This window comes from Rhopalosiphum padi, chromosome 1 (genome assembly GCF_020882245.1).
Source record: "Rhopalosiphum padi isolate XX-2018 chromosome 1, ASM2088224v1, whole genome shotgun sequence".
Lineage (NCBI taxonomy): Eukaryota > Metazoa > Arthropoda > Insecta > Hemiptera > Aphididae > Rhopalosiphum > Rhopalosiphum padi.
The window spans coordinates 7,772,449-7,794,965 of record NC_083597.1 but is presented as its reverse complement, the minus strand read 5'-3'; the positions used below and the strand labels follow the sequence as shown (position 1 = coordinate 7,794,965).

Below are 22,517 nucleotides of genomic sequence, written 5' to 3'. Positions count from 1 at the left end.
AACGTACACACAATATACGAATGCCGCCGGTTATTGTGAACAACGATCGGAACTATTGTAATTTGTAATGCTTACGCATTATTATTTATATTATTAGTTTGTCATTACAAAGTATAACATGGCCGACTGACGTGGGTATTACTGTCACGAACGTGCACGATACATACTGCACATACGTAATTAAAATAAACACTTGTCAGTAATATTGTGTATTGCCGAGGAGGCCCGGGGACCTGCACCGGTAGAATTTCTACCGTTATTTTTTGCGATTTCGTCTGAAGTCGATTTTCCGCTCTCGTTTCGCCCTCGTCGAGTCAGCGTTCTCGTACATTTTTTACTGACGACGTCAGATTTCGAAAAAAAAAATCGCTTTATTTAGTTACGTATTTAATATTTGTCTTTTTTTTTTTGTTTTTACCGCGTCGAGCGTTTACGGGTGCTTTATTTTTTCCGGCAGCAACACCCTGCAACTGGAAATCGGTTATTAGCGTCTTATCACGCTTTATCACTTATTACACTCGTTCGATAAGAAAATGATAACACACCTCAGAGTAATAAAACAGACCATGCCGATGTATTAAAAATTTTAATATTATCTCTTCACGTCTTCACAGTTCACGGTTTTACAGTTCGTATTCTCGGTACGCCGAAAAATTGTTTTTATTTTTTTAGATTCTGTTGCACGCTATCGAATTGTTTTCGTAATAATGCCCAGCTATGAGTTATGTTTGCTGTTCAAAGTCTTGCCAAGGGTAATATAATATATTAAATATTTTTATTAATCGAAGTATAATAGTATATTATCATCGCCTAGACGTAAAAAAAAGATTAGTAATGTCGTATTTGTTGAAACTATTGATCAATGCTCTAGCCTCTAAGTCTGAAATTCATGTTTAGTGAGCTATTTAATATTTTAACAATAAATTATGCATATTAAATATTAAATAATTATATAAAACCTAAGTTATTTTTAATTTGCTAGAATTACCTACATGAATGTTGTGCTAGGTTAGTTCTCTATTAGTGATAGCCCTCAAAATTTTGTATCTATTTGTTAAAAATAAGCATTTTTTTTAAATATTAAATAATAAGTCACGTTTCTTTTGAGTCTGCATCCTTTGGAAAGGCTTGTCAGTATATTTTATTTTATTATGATGATTTGAATATACTATTCACATAATATATAAGGAAATTTATCAAGTATGTTCATCCCTTTTTAAATGATAAATTATTTAGCAGATAATTTTCCTTAATACATTTGATGTACCAAAATCAAAGTTCCAATAAATAGTTTTTGAGTTATTTAACTTTGTGTACTTAAGATAATTGGTTAATTTTAATGAGTATGGAACATTTTTATTATTGAATAACTACTTGTTTTAATTTTGAATTAGCTACATCAAGATATTTATATAAATTATTTACTAAATAATTTACTGCAAACAGGAGAGGGAGATTTTTATTTGAAAATAGAAGTTTCAATCACCACAGGGATAAGGTTAGGTTAAAATAAATTCATTGTTAAATGAAAATCTGGAGTAAATTGGTGAACATTCCTGGTAAATCACCATTTATAATCTATCTATTGTCTAGCAGACACAAATTTTTAAATAATCTTTAAAATGTTCTATTTTTATATTTTAAATATTTTTTTTTTTCAATTTGTAAATTGGTTGGATGACAAAATGTTTCTCTTCTTTATCCAAAGTAACTTCCTTCAATTGTATTTATGAGTACAATTTATTTTATGATATGTTAGATAAATGATTAAAAATATATAATTGTAGAAGTAAGTAATATGCTGCATAGTTATTATCTATAAACATGTAATTTGTTTAAATGTATTCCCTTTTATAGACATATTATTTTATTCAAAATCTCCTGTAATCTTATATCAATATAAACCATTCAAAGTATAGCTTTCACATAAATCTTTTGAAGAAATAAAGTAGAACCTTTTAAATAGTATACATTTTTATAGAAATTTTACAATATGTACATTATATTTTGAACAGATTAGATGTACGAATATAAACTGTATGCATGTCTGAGATAGATAGCACAGTTTTGTTATTATATTTTTAATGTTAACTATTTAAACAATTTAATGTATTTTGTTAAATGAAAACCTATATTTATACAAGTTACTTTTTGTTGGACCAATATACAGCCTATAAGTTAAAACTAATGAAGAATGAAAATAGTTTATCTTAAGGCATTTAATAATCTAAAGTAATAATAATTAATGGTAGATAGACTAAAATAATGGTTTAAAATATATAATATAGTCAATAATCATATAGCATACTATATTTTTTATACTATCTACTATCAAACTAAATATTATATATGGCTCAAAACTTGGTTATACTGGTAGGTCCACCTATCTCAGGAATACTGACTTTGTTTCATACATTCCATTTGTTATTACTTTATTAGTCATTTTAACATATTGCTATCACATGGTACTTATTTACTTGTTGAACTTAAAAATGTCTGTAAAAATGTTTTGATAATTTTGAAGTCATTGATTTTAATTTTTCATAGTATTTTGTCTAAGCTCCGTATATAATAGCATATATTACAAACCCCTTAAAAATCAATAGATACATATTATAAACATTATTTTTTTAATACTCAGTAATCAGTATAATCTTCTTTATTCAAAATTAAATTAGTAAATCAATATACGCGAAATATACATTATTGTAATTTATAAAGGTTTAGGATTTAAAAACATTTTCTATTACAATTGGATTATTTTCTAAAAATAGAAATAAATTTAAAAGTTTGTAAATTGTAAAAAATATAATTTATAATCAAATTCATATACTGAACATTTTTTAGTTATTAATTATTACCTTTTAAAATTCATTGAAAAAACAGTAATGTAATTTAGGAAGTACCTACCTTACTGTTGAATAGAAACCATACCTATATTTTTTATATTTTATTTAATTTATGTTTATTTTCTGTAAATCAACTATTTACAATTAACAAATATGTGATATATGATATATATGAACAAAAGAGGATCTACCATTGACCATATGGTAACACTTTAATTTTATAAATTTAGATTTAATGTCAATTGAATATTGATAGATAGGTTTAGATATTTTGTATCACTTAATAGGATTTTACTTTTAGTTATTTCTTCTAATCTTTAGATCTGAATGAGGAAATTAAAAACATGGACAATTTTACAATTCTAAATGTACTAAAATTGAATTAACAATGCTTACCTTCTTATTCTCTATTCAGCCGGAAAATACACAAATTTTCTTTAGGCCACAGTGTGTTCTCTCACTGGTCAGTGTATAATTTATTATTTTATATTTTCATTATAATTTGATATTTCTAATAAAAACTGAAAAAGAAATGTTATAATTCTAATTCAAACTAACATATTTTCTCTTAATTATACTTGATACCAATGTATTGTTAAACTGTAACTTCTTATGCTACTTAACTTGATTGAGTTTCTATATTAAAGATTAATTTATATATCTAATATTGTATTATTTTTAAAATGCGTTATGCATATTGTGTTATATTTCACAGAGTGATATTGCAATATAATGTTTTTTAATCTTATTACTTAAAGCTTAAAGCTAAAGGTAGGTTTACATTCATACTAGTGACTCCAGGTCATACATTTACTAGTTTCATAATAACAATAAGGACAAAGTTAATTTTGAAAATGTTTCTTATTTTACACTTACTATAATTTTAAATGTATTTTTTCTTAATCTTTAGAAAATTATTATCTTTTGTGTTTTTATGTAGTTTTGAACACTGCCAACAATTAAATTATAATATAACTTTTTTGTTTGCTAGAATACTGTTTAAAATCACTCAAAGATATTCTGTATTATAATAGAAACTATTAGGAGTAATTAGGAATATTTTAATATGTGTTATATTATTATTTATCTTTATCTAAACATATTGATAAACTATTTTATGGACTATTGGCAGAGAAGCTTTATGAAACATAGTATTGTGATAATCCCAAAACACATTTACGTAAATAAAAAATGTAAAACTAATAAATTTCTTCTTCTGTTTAAAATGTATTGGTAGGTATTAACTTGATGTAAAATTTAAAATCATGACTAAATATGATAAAAATAATTTGAATCCTTAATTTATATATATATATTATAATATTTGTAGATATTATATAAAAATAATATATTTGAGCGACATATTTATACCATTTTTATAATTGATTATGATTATTGACAACTAAATGAAATCCCACTTAATAAGTATTATAATAGGGGCATTTTTTAGAAATGTTATTTGTTTTTAAGACAATACACATGCAATAATAAATACAAACATTTTGTACCTGATTAAAAAAAAGCTGGACCCCCCTCGCCCCTCCAGACACTAATATATACATATATAATTATATAAGAAGACTAGATTTTATTTTGTAAATTTTGAATTTTAGGTCCACATACAATATAGTATAATATTTAGGACCCCCCCTCCTCCAGAAAAATTTTGAAAATCCACCACTGCATACTTAATATCTAATGCAATGGTATAGGTACCTAATTAAATTTATTATTTTGTTTAAAAAATGTTTGATTATACATAGTTTCAAACATATTCAAACAATTTATTAGTGGTACTTTTATAATATTATTATTATTGGTTTTAGATGTATAATTAATGATATTTCTTATATATTTATAATTGATAGACTATAGTACAATACAATAGTATGTGAATTTATAATAACTTAAGTTGTATGAATCTATTTTATATTACCAATGAACTAAAGAATGAATATTTATTATTTTCAGCCTGAAATAACTCAATGTCTAAAACGAACAGCCAGTAAAATCTTTGAATCAGGTGGGTTTATACGGCGTATAGACAACCTAGGAACGGCTGATACCCCTTGGAGAATAAGTTCACATGACTCAATACATAAACAGGCTAGCTATTTTATTGTCGAGTTTGACGCACCCAGTTCAGCTTTGGATCCATTCAATAACTATTTATCAAGAGACATTGACATAATCAAACGGACAATATTTAAAGTTCCTGAAAATACACCTCAACCAGCTTGCACACTTCATGAAGAGCTCAAACCACCAGCATACAGGTGAGTTCAATATAACAAGCTAACAGATTAAAAAAAAGTGTATAGTTTATGAACAAATGTTTTTTTTTATAGGTCTGAGGTCAAAGAAATGATTGCAATTGGCAAGCGTAAACGTGAAAAAGAAGCAAGGAAGAAAGTACAATTCAACACTGGTTTGGATTATATGCCGTTTCAAAGATAAAATTATGTTAATCGTTAATTTAATTAATACTGTAAATATATAGAGGTATTTTAGTAGTTGTATTAATAATATTAAAGTAATACAATTTGTGTACATTTGAAGTTTATTGTTTTATTTTGTTTACTTAAAATTCAAAACAATAATAATAAGAGATGACTAATATACAATACACAACATAAAACAAAAAACAGATGTTTTAAAAGTTTCAACATTCAAATAAATTATAAATAGCTAAAATAGAAATATTGTTAAGAGCATGTCAGTGCACTATGTACAGCAGAACCAATCTTATGCTGTTAGCTTTAATATTAAAGTGAATTCACTTTTTATCATACTTGATTAAAAACATTATTTGCATTAGTATACATTTTGTCCATTGGGTCTTTCATGCTATACTTTTTTCTATGATATAATTATTTTTAAACTGTAATATTTTACTTATTCATTATTTGCATAAATTTTCAAGTACTGTAAAAAAAAGCCACCGTACAAACAGAGACAAAGTACTATATTTAAAATTTAATAGTAAATCAATTAACTTTAATATTAAAATTAACAATCCTATATTGGTTTTGCTGAACAAATATTTTCCATGTTGCACATGGGCCAGAGATTAAACAAATAGGTAGTGCACTGACATCCTATTAAGAGGATACTACATCTGCATTTGTCGTCTCCATCTTATAAACTAACACCATAGGATATTTTACATTCACAATAATTCATTTTACTCCATTTTTTGAAAAACTTTTATTGATTTGACCTATTATACAATTTAAAGGTAGAATTACTATCTAGGATGTATTTAATGCATTTATAAATGTTTTAATTTTGAAGTAAGTTATGATCATTATAAAATTTAAAAAAAAAAATCAGTTTTAAAATGCTTGTAATTTGCTTTGTACTTAAAATGTCATCAAAAGCCTCTCAGATCCCCTAGATAATTTGTTTACCTTTAAGTTTTATGATATGTCAATACAATTCAATTTTAAAATTAATAAAGTAAAATAAATTATTGTAATAATATGTTATGTTGTATGTAAGACAGATGCAATTCATACGGATGTAATGTCCTCTTAAGACTAAAATATTGGTAAATTATGTGGTGAATAATTATTTTTCATGATAATTTAAAAATTGTTTTTAATGAAAGTTAATAAGTACGTTAACCAAGATACCCAAATATTAATTCTGGCAGACACGGTTTAGTAAATAGTTATCTTAACAAACACTTACACTTGGTTAAAACAAACATGGCGTTGTTTTTATCATGGAATTGAGTTGTTCAGTACTCAACTGATCTTGTCACCTTAGAATTAATCGGTTAACATACATAATCAGACAATTGTTTTAGTTGATTGTAATATAATATGATTTCTTTAAGAGCTTAGTTGTATATAGTTTAATCTGATTCGTTTGATTATAATTAATGATATACAGTCAGAAGTCTAAGATATAAATGTATGATTTTGATGCATTAATAATAATATAATAATAATAAAAAACAAATCACTCAGACAGTGATATTTTTTGTGCTCAAAATACTTAATCTAAAAATCTTAGAATAAACTACGGTCTTGAAATGACTAGGATAAAAATGTTCAACAATAGCTATACCATGCTTTTTACTTAAATAATAAGGTATATAATTATTGCACAGACTTAAGATTATATTTCCGTAATTTTAAACATTAATATTACTAATAATAAGAAGAATGATTGAATGTTTGATCACAATTAGGTTGCAACAATGGTGAATGAAGTAGGATTTGTCTAGGGCGTGATCGGCGAATGTGCAGCATTAAATGTTGGTTCATCATATGAAATCTGAAATAAATCAAAAGTCCACAAGTGTCATTATAGTAATCTTTAGTAAAGGTATTTGTGTAGAAATATATTAATTATTTAGATATTTTTTATCATTATGTAATTAATATTTAAAGTAAAAAAGAATTAATATACCAATTTATTAATTAGATACTTTTTAGAACATCCGATATAGTACTCATTAATTATTACATTTTGGTGCTAAAAATGAATAGTATATGCAAGTGAAATTAAAACATTATAATTAGTTAGGTATAGTCGTAACATTTTTGATATATCAGATTAATTGTTGAGTTAATAAGAGCGCAAATCCTGAACTTGATGTGGAATGCAAAAAGAAATTATCAATTGTGAATCATGATATTATGGCTGCTTGCAAAATAACTACTCAAACAATAGAAAATAATATTAAATACTTGGTATTATGACATTTTAATAATTAATCATTTTTTTTAATCAAAAATTATTATAGAAAAAATAAAATAGATTATTTATCATAGTTAATATTAAAGTACCTCTCTACTGCTTAAAATATTCAAATTATTCAATTTATCATTTGTATATATGATATACCTAAGAAGAATTGAAATTTAAAAAATCATTAAAACTATCAAAGTATCTTTATTTATGTTAGAAAAGCATTTATCATTTTCAATGATAAATTTGTAAATTTAAAGAACATTAACGATAATTGAAGTAATATTGTATACCCTTGTACCGATCTCGTAAATGACGCCCTTGATTAGGTACAAATATGTTTTATTAAAACAGTAGACAACTAAAATCAAATGGTTAATACTTAATAGTTAATTAATGGTAATTTAAAACATATATATTTTATAGAAAAACGTGTTAAGTGTAATGTCGTCCTTCAGGATAAGTGAAAATAATTATTTATAAAACATGTATTTGCCATTATATTTTAGCTAATATGGTGTGAGTGATGAGTTGATGACTATCGTGTGTCAATCGATGAACTAATAAAAGGATTAATATCTAATGGTTTTGCGTTGATATAGGTATACCTAATCTAATTAACTGATTGTATTTGTTTTTATGTCGTAAAATATATTTTCTTGTAGACAAATCATGCGTACCTACTACCTACCTATTATAATTTACATCTTAATTTATGAATATTATTTAAAACAATAAATTAATATCTTAATGGTATTGAGGTATTCACAGTGCTTTATGTACTAACCTACCTATATACCTAATCTGGGGACTGGGATTGTGTTAACCTATATTACCTACATATAAGTAGATATATTGATCATAGGTAAATATCCGGTTTCTAATTTTCACAACCTATACTATGTACGTAATTACTAAGTATAACCCGATAGTTGTACAAGGTATAAGTGCATAACTGTATAAAATATAAGTCATAAGTAGTAGTAGTAGTAGCAGTACCTATATAATATAGGTATTAGGTAGGTTCGTGACTGAATAGCGAAAAACATACTTCACTTCGTGTCTAGAGAACAAAAGAAAAACTTCCGACAAGGATTACGTATTTACGTGTATTATATACGGCGAACACGGTATAATCATGTATTTTAAACGGATATTCGTTCGAATATTACACGTGCTAGACATGTGTCTTGTAAACCTCAACACCACTGACCATGTACTGCATGTACTTCGATTTTATTACATCTTATCGTATTTTAAAATGGTTTCATACGTGTGCGGTTTAAGTATTGAGAAAAATAAAACAAAACCAGATTAACTAAATAAAAAAATGTGAGTTCCGGGTATCCGGTGACACATATTTTTATCGTCGGAGGCGGGAAGGGACATGTGGACCGTACTGGAAAACGGACCCTAAGGGATCAAATATTATCGAAAAATCGCGTTACATGCGAACCTATACGTTTACGTATTCAATGCTTATTGTCATAAATTTCACAATATTGAGTAGATACCTGTCCTATAAGTTATATATTATAAATTTATAATGTACCAACACTACCAACTGTAACTACAAATGGTTTGGTAAGAGCCTTTATGAAAAAAATACGCCCATATATTGTAAACTCCCATCTACACGATGATAAATTGAACATACGTACTTAAATTACATCACTATTATAGATGGTTTATCAATACCACGGGCGCTCATAAGCAACATTCTAAGGGAGAAGGGGTGAAATAAAAAAATCTTATATTGAAGCCAAATTTAAAGCTGATAGATTTGTAAATCGTAGTTAAAATGTTTATGGATTTAGGCCGTTTAGGATACCTCAAATTATTGATTTATTCATCTATTACTATATATTATTATACTTTTATACTTAACGTTTTATATTTATTTCATATCCTAATGTAGTTATACAATATATTTGTTAGTGTTTATAAGTCATTAGATAATAATTACATGCATGGTAATGCAATTATATTTATTACCTTAATAACTTACAATAAAGTAAGGTGATTTTCATTTGTAAAAGAGAGTGTATCACCTCAAGATAATTGCTAAAATATCATATAAAAACAAAATTTTTGAAAATATACACGTCAAGTAATATAAATAATGTATAATAAAAATTTCTAAAACTCAAAATTTGAACAAATTTGAAAATATGGGTTGAGTCTTGAGCATGGGCGCATGGTTATTGGTTGGTGATCATCCTATATGGTTATATATATATATATATACATTTATAGCATTTGTATATTATTTCATTAATATATATGTTAATATTTGTAAGTTATTCTAATATAGGTACGAGTACTGACCGTCGCTGCCGTGGCTCTCGTCGTCGGCCGAATGCTGTCTGCTCGATCTCGAGTTCTGTTTGGATAAAAACTGAAAAAAAAATGTAGAGCATTGAGTTCGAAGAATGCTATTAATGCGTAAACCTAGATATGTATTAGGTATATTACTATATTATTATTATTATTTATTTATTTTTTTAATCATATTGAACATTTGCGATACAGATACTATATTTCCAAATTTTAAAGAATTTAAAAATTCTTAAATTCAATAAATAGTAAATAACGTGGATAATATTAAAATTTATTAGTTTCTCTACAGATAACATAGTTAAAATTAAATGAAATTATATTTATGTATATGAGTGACAAATTAACGACTTAGGGAGGTGTTTAAATTATATAAAACCTATCTATATTTATAGCCTTATAGGTAAGTACCAACAATTGTATAGAAAATACAAGAAAATATCAACGAGGGAAATTAAGTTTAATTGATTTGATGCGATGATCAAACGTGATCATATTTTGTATTTTTGAATTTCAAACTGTAATTAAAATCTAGTTTATAAATAATTATCGTCTGTCGACAATTATTTTGATTTGGGAAATTATAACTCAACTATAACTAGTATAATTATTAATTATTACGTACATATTGACATATTTCTATGAACTATGTACAATGTACATATTGTACATATTGTACATGTAGTCATTTGGACGAGGAAACTTAGTTTTATAAGTGCCGGCTCATCCTTATGCCTCAGAATACCTATATATTGATATTTCTACTATTTTAATTGTTTGATTGTGATATTGATTATAAGTCAAAAGATCCACATTCGAAATGTCTGTGTAATAAGTATGTAACGTTGTAAGTTTAAGAAGAACTTTTTAAGATTTTAACTTTTAATAATTTGAAAATATTTAAATTATTAGAATATTTGATAAAACGAAAAAAATATGAAAATATATTATAATATTATGCTTTTAAATAATTGAATTCAATGTAAAATAACTACATCCTTTGAAAATATTAAATTGAAATTGATTTTTGAACGCCGTGAAAAAAGTATCACAACATTTATGGTTATTATAAGAAGCACTGGTGTAAAATAGAAAAGAAATAATTATTACTGCCGTATACTAACATAAATGTATATGACCGATGGGAAAACAAGCGTATAAGTGTATAACCCTGTATTATTGTACGGAAGGGAAAGGTCAAAAGGTTTCGTACGCGTTTACCCTAATAATTTACTCTTGTGGGTTGATGGGATGGGGTTGTGCGCGTAGACTTGAAACTTATGCTTGAAAGTATACAGCTGCAATAGGTATAGTTGGTAACCTCTGTGCATTATTCTGTGGTAGGTATACCAGCAATTTGCTATTATGTACAATTATTGACAATAAACAATAACAATTACCATCGTTAACCTGCCATATATTATAATATGTTGCAGACTTTATCGGTGGCCTAGGAAGAAAATGATAGCATATTATGTTTACACTGTAGACTGGCTGCGTTTTATAATTTGTTCACTAGAGGGTTATTACTACCTTTAGTCTATTATACATATTAGGTAGGTATATAATATTATAATATAGTTTAATGTATCTATACATATAAGGTACAAAATAAAGGGCTCGAACGTCCTGAACACATAACCACGCCATTCTATGTAAAGAATACGACGTGACTAAAATTATTATTTGTATACGTTGCCTATATAATATTTATAACCGTGATGTCGTCGATTTTCATACAGCGTTGGTTAAAATATTTATTTTTTTCCACTGCTAAATATTAGTTGACTATAGTTATTTAAATATTTATAATGCTATGCGTTAATAATTATATCAGCTATTTTTTTAGATGTAAGACGTCTTCAGAATGCATTAAACATTTTAAATTTAATATTTGATAATTTTTTTTTCATAATTTGTTTTTTTAATAACATTTTACTTTAATTATACTTGAAAAACCTTAACAGTGCCTTCCAACTGTTCGAACCTTTTTGTATCAATAATACATTATTTTAATATAATATACCTATTAGGTACTATATATTGATACCCCATGATAAGAACATCAATATAACATGAATAATAATATGGTATATTATAATATCTATTATATATTAATATAATATATCAATTATTATTTGAGATAGGAATTTCTTACTAAAAAATTAATAAATATTAATTTTCTGTTGATATATTTTTGAACTAATAAGTCTATAAGTTACAAACATATGGGAATTTCTTTTTATTTATAATGAAATAACAACCAATTTAAAAAAAAAAAAACTATAATAACGCTCAGCTATAGTACATATGTCATATATATTATTTATCTATTTATGATTATTATACATAATACATTATCTTGTAATTAGAATAAAATGTTCTGCGACCTAATTTTTATTTTTATTACTAAAGCAGTAATTACTAATTACTTATTTATTATTTTATAATTTTATATAGTTATATATATAAATACTCAATGAAAAAGTCATTATAGAGTTAATACAGAAATGAAAAACTTTTTTCGTTGTCTAAAAAGTGGTGATATTTTATTAATTATCTTTTATCCGGGTACCAAGGTATCGTCCAGTAATATTATCCTATATACTTGATAATAACGATAATCGGTAATCACGTACCTTATAAAATTTTGATTGTTCGACGTCTCAAGTAAACAAATTAACTATAGGCTACGTTCTGTAGACTAGAGTACTAGACTGTAGAGCAGAGGTTCCCAACCTTTTTTTACTCACGGAACCTTTAGTCATTTTCTAAAAATCCGGAGGCACCCTATGCCCTATAGACTAAAAATATATTTAAAATAATTTCGCGGCACCCTGGTTGGGTCCTACAGTGTAGAGGATCCGATAGAAAAATCGATTTATAGAATTCTGATATTTTTTGATTTTATTTGTCGAATTTAGTACTGATATACTTATCATAATAAAATATGTAGAATGTAGATACTAGTTACGGGGACGTCGGAAACCCACATTTAGTTTAAGTTAGGTGTTAGCGGGCACTTACCACGTTCGGACGGCTCGTTGATTTGGAAGGCGACCGTTTGTTATTCCATTCGGCAATCAATTGGTCAAAGTGTTGCGATTGTGCTAAAGCGGCCTGCTCGGGACCCAGATTCTGTAAACACATGTGATTTGATCAGTAAATGTCTTGTTCATACCGTTGTACAGTGTAGCAGTGGCGTAGACATGAGTTTTCATTGGTTGGGTTAGATAAAATAAGATAATCATTTTTTCTATTATCGGTAAAATGTATAAAGTATATAATATATAAAAAATGGTCATGAGGGGGATCCATACACTGAGTATAGGTATTTAAGTTGCGTAGGTATTTATTAGTACGTTTGAGTGTGTAAGTATACCTGTGATCCCATGTTCTCGTTATTATTGGCTTGTTTTGATATTTCTTCCATGCTGGCTGAAACGGAAAATCGGCGGAGCTTTTCGTCGACGGCCGCCCGCGTTATCGACGAGGTCAAGTGCGCGTACTTCCGTTGCCACGTGTACGAGTCCAACGAGTATTCTTTAATCAACATCCTCCTCATGGGTTTTTTGGCGGCCAGCGATCTGTGTTCTAAGATATTGGTATGACAAAAAAATAAGCACATTATTACAATTATTAGGTATAAGGTTCAGTTCTAGTCTTATTTTTATATGTACCTATTATATTATAATATTGATCGATTTTTTTGTAGGGAAATTTGCTTAGCGACTAAAGTGTGGCAAACGAGAAAAATTATATTTCGAAATAATAATACTACGAGCGTAGAGTGCAATGAACATGGTATGAAAAAGTTCAAAAGACAGAATTGATGATTGCTCGGAAAAAGTAAAAAAAAAAAACGTAGTCCCATAATATAATTGGACGGTTTTGTGCTATGTGTACTCAAACGTGGATGTGTATGCACAAATTGCATTGTGTACTCGAACGTGATGTAATTTTACGGGTTAAAAAAATCACTTTGTTAATAAACACGGGATGGTCATTAAAATAATCTGAAAATACAATTATAATAAAATAAAATATTATCTTGTATTTAATTTGCTTATAAGATTTAATTTTAATATAATATTATACAATATAATATTCTTTCTAGGTTTTTATAATAGTTTTACGTCGTTACGTTTTTGTATAAATCTCGGTAAATCAAGAGTGACTTTCTTGTCGTTTTAAAATGTAATAAAACGACAAGCGTGTACCTATACCGACTATACGGCTCACGCAACGCGAATACCGAGTTTATTATATTATTTATTGAGAGTTTTCAGTTTTATTAAATTAAATAATTATAGTGTTTAATATGTTTAGGTATATATATTGTTCCTCCTGACACGCGCTTAATATAAGTTATTATACTCATTAATCGATGTGTCTAAAACGACAACGGTGACCTTATTATTTTGTTTTTTTACCTATCTGATATTTTATTGACGTTTGGTTTTTGCGGCAAGTAAAACATCGGGTATGTATTATGCACTACGCCAATCAAAACAGTTTCGTACTATAGCGCGTGACAGTAGCGTGATCGAATTTTGTGATTACATTGTATAAAGGCTTAATAAGGACGATCAAACGCATGTTTGAAAATATATTTTGATGAAAAATAGCCCACCTTTTATTTTCCATGTAAAGCCTAGGTAAAAACTATATTGTTTTATTTTTTTTTATATATGTTCCAATGAAAGAAATTAACGTGGTAATATGCTTTTAGTGCTTATTTCTGATCTTTAAAATATTTGAATAATAAATCTTGTTCAATATTTTTATAGTGTTAAGTTTATTTTCGGTACGTTTCTAGCCACCGATTGTTAATGCGATTCTCGCTATGTAAAAACCTTTTTTCTTCTTCTCGAAAACACAACAATTTATAAAATATAACACTAGTCTGTCCAATTAAAATGGATCATTCCGTTTATTTATAAATTATAATTTTAGTGCAAATACCTCGGTTGATGAATACCGGAACCTTGACGTACTGCGCGGGCGTGTTCATCAGCTGCGTGATCGGCAAGTACTGGCTCTCATACAGGTGTACCGCTACCCTAGTCACGTCTGTGGACATGGACAGGCCCAAAATGGGGAGGTGCAGTTGTAGAGACGTGAGCGGCACCCCGCGTTTCGTGTCCCACACGATTATGCGTTTGTCGTCGGACCCGGAAAGAGCCACCGAACCGTCACCGCTCAGCTTGACGCACGTCACGTGACCCAGATGACCGGTCAGCAGGTGTCTGTCATCGCCCGTGTGTATGTCCCATATGATGAGGTTGGCGTCCCACGAACCGGATACAACGATCGATTTGTCGCTGATGGCCACGGCTACGCATGTTACTTGGTCTTCGTGCCCGACCAACACCTGTAGCACGGGTACATGACTATGAGTTATGTGTCCACCAGTGATGGAGTCGAGGGCGGGAGATAGGCGGTTCTGATGAAATCTAACGAAAGTGTCGATATTTTTTTGGATAATTCAAAACATTTCCATCATTTTATGCCGTCCTCATATTATTGTTATGCTCTTGTTATCGAAAGCTTTATAAACTTTTGATTTTTAAACAGTACCCTGCGACTTTATTATAATAATATATTCAATACCGGTCGATGATCGGTCGATCAACTTCAAGTACCTATAATATTTCCCATATTTGTCTGGAAAAAAAACTCTTCCTATACCCGCAGCGGCAGAGGCCAGAGACCGACATCCAGTGAGAGACTGGTTGATAGACGATAATTAGTTTTGGTAATACACGTACCTGAGACAGTTTTCCACCATTAATTTGCCAAACTTTCAATGACATGTCTTTGGACCCGGTGATTATTTGCAACGAGTCGTACGTTATCACGAAACACGTTATCTCTTCCGTGTGACTGACCGGCCATTTTTCCGTCCAAGGTCCTCCCTCGTTTTTGATTGATAACGGCCAGATATGCAGCCTGTGTAAAACTTTCATGTAATATATACAGTGGTAACGTGACTTGAACCTTAATGACTCGTTAGGTTTTGATTAGTAAAAGTAAAAAAAAAATGAGGCTTTGGCTAAGATTATATCATTTCTAAAATGACATTATTAAGAATTAGTGGAAATTACAAGAATGTAAGTATGAACTAACCTTGTCTAATTTTTTCAAAGAAAAAACTTAATTTATTTTAATTTTTTGAAAATTTTCAAGAAGTAGGTATATACAATAAATTTGGGTAGTACAATAGTAAAATAAAATATATGCCTAAATTTTATTGTCAGTGATTATTTGATCGAAATCGTATAAGTTGTTATCAAACAATATTAAAAACAGTTTGGAATCGATTGCAATGATAATTTTTTTTTTTTAAATAATATTGTTTATTAAGACCAAAAAAAATATGTTATTAAAAAATCTTTTAACTTAACATGTCACGGTCGGAACCAATTTCGACATCAGTAGTAAACAATTGACAATTATGGTTCCGGCTGTTTGCGGTTTAGTTTAATTTTCCGGATTCAAACGAAAAAAATATTATGACTTACGAAAAATGGCCGTCACCGCTGACTAGGTATTTCATGTTGTTGGTCACTGACAGATTAGTCGCTGGGCATATCACCGAATTGAGAAGCGTCCCATTGTCCGATAACCAGACCGCTATGACGCCAGCCTTGTCGCTGGACACGACCTTCTCGCTGTCTGAGGTGACCTCCACGGCGGTGATGGCCGATTGGTGGCCCTGTCGGTTGATCAAACAACAGTTATACGTATGAGAAACGAAAATTCAAAGACGTGAAAATCAAAAACTCGTTGGTACAGATGACGTCGAGTATATTAAGTATATGATAATATAGTGTTCTTACGCTGAACGTGAAAACGGCATTGCCCACAGTCAGGCCCCAGACCAACACAAGTTTATCCTCCGAACCGGAAACGGCGAAAAGTCCGTTGGAAGCGATGGCCAGACACGTTATGGCAGCTGTGTGACCGTGCATGGTGGAGTGCAACTCATTGTTGTTCAGCTGATAGACATTTTCCAAGCTTTCTACGTTCAGATGCCAGACGTTAACCAGACTGTCTAGGCCACCTGTGTGGATGAAATATGATCGTAAGTAATTTGATTTTTCAATTTCATAAAAACAAATTTGTGTTATACCTAGTTATACGCTGGGTTTGAGTTTGAACTATTTATTGTGCTAAAAGTTTACTACGATTTGACTTAATATAATTAATTAATTTGTTTATTCACGCTTTAAGAGGGATACAGTGTACAAAGAGTTGATTATAATTTAAAATATAAATTTAGTTTAAGAATAAATAATATAACTGTTATTGTATAATATTACAATGAAATTAAGAATATTTTTAAAAATGAAAATAATACGACAATCTTAAAATCTATATATATGTAAACAATTTATATTATTCAAAATTTAAATACAAATACCGAAGTTTACATTCACTATCAAAGTTAGTTAAAATCATTAAGATTATTAAAAACTTTTGGGTTCATTAAAACTATACGATTGTGAGTGGAATGACTGATAAAAGGTAATCTCTGATCTGGTGTAAATATTTGAAATAACACAAACTATTTTTTCTTGGATTTTAAGATAAATATTATTATTATTTAAAATATTAAAAAATAAACGACGCATCATTAAGATTATGCTGGATAAAGTGAATTTACATCTAACATAAAAACTACAACAAAGCGTGTTATATCGATTAATATAAAACATTTTAAACATTTATTTTTTTAATAATTAGGTTTAACGGAAAAATGCATATTTTTTTCGTGTTAATATATAACAGTATGGTTATATTGTATCTATGAACATGTCTTGTATAGAGCTTCATTTTTTAAAAATTATCTACCTACATAATTGGAATTATTCCTGAAAATTGCACTAAAATATTTTAAATTTAAACCGTAATTTTCTTGAAACACGCATTTATAATTATTAGACAGAAACTGTGCACTAAAAAATTTAATTTGCATCAGAGTTTGAGCACTTAACTTATTACATGTCATACCTGTAACAGCCATTGTGCCGTCCCTCGATATGTCCAAACAGGTGATGGCGCTGGTGTGCGGCTTTCGGGACAACGGCGACGATTGCTTGTTGATCGTGTGCGCGCTTCCCATTTTCCGGAAATTCCAGTAAGCGATCTTACCGTTGCCTGTTCAGTGATAACAACAACACAATGTCGTGAGTGGTGAAAAACCGAAATAATTCTACACATATACACATAAAATATCTTTCTCACCCGCAGTGACGAGGAAGTCGTCGTTGTTGGTGATTTTTACAGCGATTACTTCTTTGTGATGCGGTGCCGTAGATATTGGCACGAGGTCCAAATCTCCTGAATGTATGTCGTAGATGTACACCCTGGAGTCAACACCGGCCACTACTGCCCGCTGACAGTCCTCGGCCAATGCAATTGACATTACTTTAGAACAGTATCCTTTTAGGTTGTGTATCAGCGTGCCCGTCGCCAGTGCGTGCAGCCACAACTGGTTTCCCTCGCACAAAACCAACAGGAACATTGAGTCGACTGATATGTCTAACATTTCAACGGGCCCTGGCAGAGCGATAGTGTTGAGTAGGTCGAGAGTGTCCATTTCCCAGAGGCACACTGTGCAATCTGACGAACCTGCGCACGAGCCGTAACGTTATTTAGACGTGTCGCCGAAATTATATAGTTTCTGAAGTATGCTCATTTTTTTCCCGGATATTTTATACGTTAAATTTATTGTACGAGTATACATTATGCGGGTGAAGGGGGTGAGGCATACTTAGGTTTTAGTTTCGTATATTAGACCAACATACTATTTTTTTAAGTTGCCACGTTATGTTAAGATTCTTCAAAAGTAAATTGTTCATTTTTAAAAATGTATTTTAGATAAAATATTATAAAAATGTTTTTTATTTATAGAAAAAGATATATAAATATAATGTAATTTGTAATGTTTAGACTAAATAAATTAAGAGATAAAACAAATAAAAAGAAATATTTAAATATTCCCAAAAACAGAGACATTATTACTATAGTAATTTTAAATTAAACCTATTAATTATGTCGTATATATACGTACCCGTAACCAGAACGTCTTGCGATGTAAGTTGAACCGCCGTAACAGGTCCTTTGTGGTAATCAATTTTTCTTACCATTTTACCTTTTAATGTGTACAGAAGTATTTTACTATTTTCGCAACCTAAAACAACGCCAAGTTCCTTGTTGCCACCGTCGTTTATCGTCGCTACGCAAAGGCTTAACACCAGTGATTCTAGTTCGCTGTAAAGAAAAAAAAATACCGTAAAAAGATTAATTATACATTTTATTTAAACGAATAGTTTATAACCATATACATGCAGAGAAACATTAAGAGCTATTTATTTTTGAAACCATCCAACAATTTTGTTATTAATTTGTTGGAACTTTGTTAATTATAAAAACATATTTTTGATTTAATACGGCCAAGTTTATACCAACAGATCAGATTTTTAAATAATAATCAATCGTTCAAATATTAACGATTGAGCCGTTGACTTTTGAGTTTAGTAAGTTTACGGAAACGAATATCTCACGTGTATTTCGCCAATAAAGCGTATGTGTTTAGATCCCAGACTAGAACGCTACGGTCTTCAGAACCGGTAACTAATAACTGAGGGTTTTTGTTCACGTTCAAACACTTGATCGGTTTCTGATGTCCTTGGAACGTTTGTACCCTCGTGTTACCCATTGTGTGCCAAAGTTGAGCGTCTCCTTCTTTCGGTATGACAACTACGTGCTGCGCTGAAGGCGTAGGAGCTATGTGACGGATCGGTATACCGCAGTTGACGCCTGAATAATAAACCACATCGAGATTATTATCGAGTCGAGTGAACAACTTATTTTTTGAGTTTTGTTTAAATATATAATAATGTATTACACTTGATGTGAAGAGGTAAAGGTGGCTGTAGCCAACTCGTATGCGGCACCAATAACGGATCTGTAAAACCATCGCACCACGATACCGAACATCTTATGATTCTATGCATTAGTTTGCTACTATCTGTAATGCCAGCATGGAATGTGGTTAATATCTATAATGTATAATTGTGGTTTGATTTGAAATGCACGTGTTTGCTTACCTGCCACGGGCCGTAACCAACTGATGATCTGTGCCCCGAGCTGCAAAGTATCCCTTGTTAGTACGTCACTCGATTTTCTCACCGTGTAATAAACCAATTCGACATCTCTATCCAGCACATAACACCGTGCGTGCTCTAGGATAGATCGTAGGTAACTGACGGATATAGTACGCACAGCCGCCAATAAAAAGTCAAAATTGCACAACGTTAACTCTTTTAGTCTGATGTGGTCACCTGTGAATTTTCATTTGTATTATTTTTAATTTAAATATCTATGGCACAAAATTAGCGTATTATTAGTTTTATCATTGATTTACCTGCTTTCAACAGATGAATCCATGATTCTTCGACGTGTCTCAAACTGTACGTCATGTCGTTTTGTATAACGGTTTCTCCATCTTTACTCACTGCTGTAATAATACATTTATTGATTATTATACTCGGTAGAATGAATATGTAAAAGTTATAAAATAATTAGTTTATATTATAATATGATTATTTGTAAAAAGTTCAACGACTATAATTAGTGTATACTTACAACTATCAGTTTTAGATTCAGATTCATCTTTGGAAAATTCACTGAAGAACAAGTTTCCTATTTCCATATGTAACGTTCTTTTTTGTATCTTTGATGTAAGATACCTTTGCATAACTACATCAAATGTTATTTTATGTCTCCAACATAATAATATACGACCGCTCATGAACTTTTCGTATAAAAGAGGCACTATAAATATATTTATATAAATCCCATTAATAATATTTCATTTTTTTTTATGATTTCAAAAACAAATTACTCACTTATAGTTTTTTTAGCTGTACAAAATGTGGAAAAATTGAAATTTCCGTCTTCTAACTTCAAAGGAGTTCCAAAATCACCAGTTGTTGGCATAAGCAGCTCAAGAAGTTCGGTTTCTGTTAAACCAAATTCGGATACTGATATGTATGAAGCTAATTTAGAAACAGCTTTCAAACCGTACGCTTGTTCGTAGTTGTCTAACATATTGTTAATATTTGTTTTGATTGTCTCTAAAAAAAAAAATCCAACTTTTAATTTAAGACTGTAATTTGAAAAAAATTGATATTGGTTTTATGTTAGTATTTTTTTAAAACACTTTTTTGAGTTGATAAGACAGTTGATAATTTTTAAACACTTTAGTTAATAGATGAATTTTAATTAAAAAATGTTTATTAATTATTTTCTTATATTATAGTAAAAGACATAAAAAAATGCATTTTACATGCAAATGAGGTTTTAAATGAACCGAGTTTTTAACGTGATGATAATTGTTAGTACATTCAAATAAAAATTACAATATTAGTGTATGCTGATGTAATTGAAATGAGATAAGTTTTTAAAATGTTAAGTGGATAAAATTCAGAATATTTTATTGCTCGAGTATTATTTTCATAAGCCCTCCTTTTTTTTAATACAAATTAAAAGTGTGAGTAGTTAAAATGTTCATGATAATATTATAATCAAATTTTGAGTGTTAGTATTTATATTTAATTTAAAAGACTGAAAAATTAAATTTCTAAAAAATTGATTAACTATAGAATTAACAACTGGTGATTAGCCTAACAAGACAACAGTTAATTTCTTCATATAAAAGAGAGATTTTTTTTAATAATAATTGCAGTCTATAATTTATTTTTGATTTTAAACCTTCTTACCTATATTAACGTCTGGTTGTTCCACATAAAATTCTGAATTTCTAAAACGGTCTTTTTGCAGTGGAGTCATTTTCAATTCATCAGGAATGTACAAGGTTGTGCATACGATATGTACGTTAAATGGCAGCACTGTCGGTAACCAGGACAGACCCGCAACCACATCCGAGTCCAATGGGTTTAACCTATGCAAGTCATCAATGAACAAAATCAAGGTTGACGATCTGCATTCGTCTTCGAATCGCTTCAACAGCGTTTGAAACCAATCGCTAATGTATAGCGGGTCAAACGAGGCATCCAAAGGCACACAAAGTCCGGTTGGCTGAAGTACACATGTTAGCTGCTCACAAATGATTCTCAAGAGTTCCAGGTTGTACGAGGCTCTTGGCGTAACGCCCGAAAACCTCACTATTCTCACAGGTTTCTTGTCGAACCATTTTTCACATTCTCGATAAATGGTGGTGATTATCGATGTTTTTCCAGAGCCTAAACCTCCGTGTATGATGATCGGCCCGTGTTTAGTGGTCGTAGACATCATTTTTCGTATTTTAGTGACTGCGTCCATTCGAGGATTCGGAGGGTTAAGTTTAATCAGATCTTTGCAATGTGCTATGTGGACTATCGCTTCCTTTAGCACTTCTTGTATAGTTTTGTTTCTGGCATTTAACTCGGGTCTCTGTTCAATGCTTGTGTTTATCATACTTTGCATTTTTGACATGACTGCTTCTTGGAATATGGTCAAATACATATCATGTTCGGGATGTTCACCGTCGATACCTCCAGGTTTCCATTCTACACTGTAATTGTAGTTTGTTTTCGTTTAATCAAATTTACACAGAAA

The 22,517-nt window shown here is 29.6% G+C and overlaps 2 protein-coding genes across 2 annotated transcripts in view; one reads left to right on the top strand and one right to left on the bottom strand.

Annotated features, from left to right (window-relative positions):
- The first annotated feature begins 219 nt into the window (after nt 1–219).
- LOC132931639 (small ribosomal subunit protein bS6m) lies at nt 220–5,407 on the top strand. Its single transcript, XM_060997532.1, has 3 exons — nt 220–752; nt 4,821–5,125; nt 5,198–5,407. The coding sequence occupies exons 1-3, from the start codon at nt 708–710 to the stop codon at nt 5,304–5,306; spliced, it is 459 nt and encodes a 152-aa protein (XP_060853515.1). The 5' UTR covers nt 220–707; the 3' UTR covers nt 5,307–5,407.
- The window catches only part of LOC132931635 (protein qui-1), a 196,304-nt gene continuing 179,178 nt past the window's right edge, over nt 5,392–22,517 (bottom strand). Inside the window, exons 8-25 of the mRNA XM_060997526.1 lie at nt 21,680–22,473; nt 20,807–21,034; nt 20,544–20,732; nt 20,323–20,415; nt 20,006–20,239; nt 19,804–19,926; nt 19,460–19,715; nt 18,967–19,166; nt 18,138–18,524; nt 17,904–18,050; nt 16,730–16,953; nt 16,412–16,605; nt 15,659–15,839; nt 14,853–15,261; nt 13,270–13,481; nt 12,915–13,025; nt 9,879–9,948; nt 5,392–7,133 (exon numbers count right to left, since the gene is read on the bottom strand). Coding sequence (XP_060853509.1) covers nt 7,123–7,133; nt 9,879–9,948; nt 12,915–13,025; nt 13,270–13,481; nt 14,853–15,261; nt 15,659–15,839; nt 16,412–16,605; nt 16,730–16,953; nt 17,904–18,050; nt 18,138–18,524; nt 18,967–19,166; nt 19,460–19,715; nt 19,804–19,926; nt 20,006–20,239; nt 20,323–20,415; nt 20,544–20,732; nt 20,807–21,034; nt 21,680–22,473 — 4,063 coding nt within the window. The 3' untranslated portion in view covers nt 5,392–7,122. The remainder of the gene's footprint in view (nt 7,134–9,878; nt 9,949–12,914; nt 13,026–13,269; nt 13,482–14,852; nt 15,262–15,658; nt 15,840–16,411; nt 16,606–16,729; nt 16,954–17,903; nt 18,051–18,137; nt 18,525–18,966; nt 19,167–19,459; nt 19,716–19,803; nt 19,927–20,005; nt 20,240–20,322; nt 20,416–20,543; nt 20,733–20,806; nt 21,035–21,679; nt 22,474–22,517) is intronic.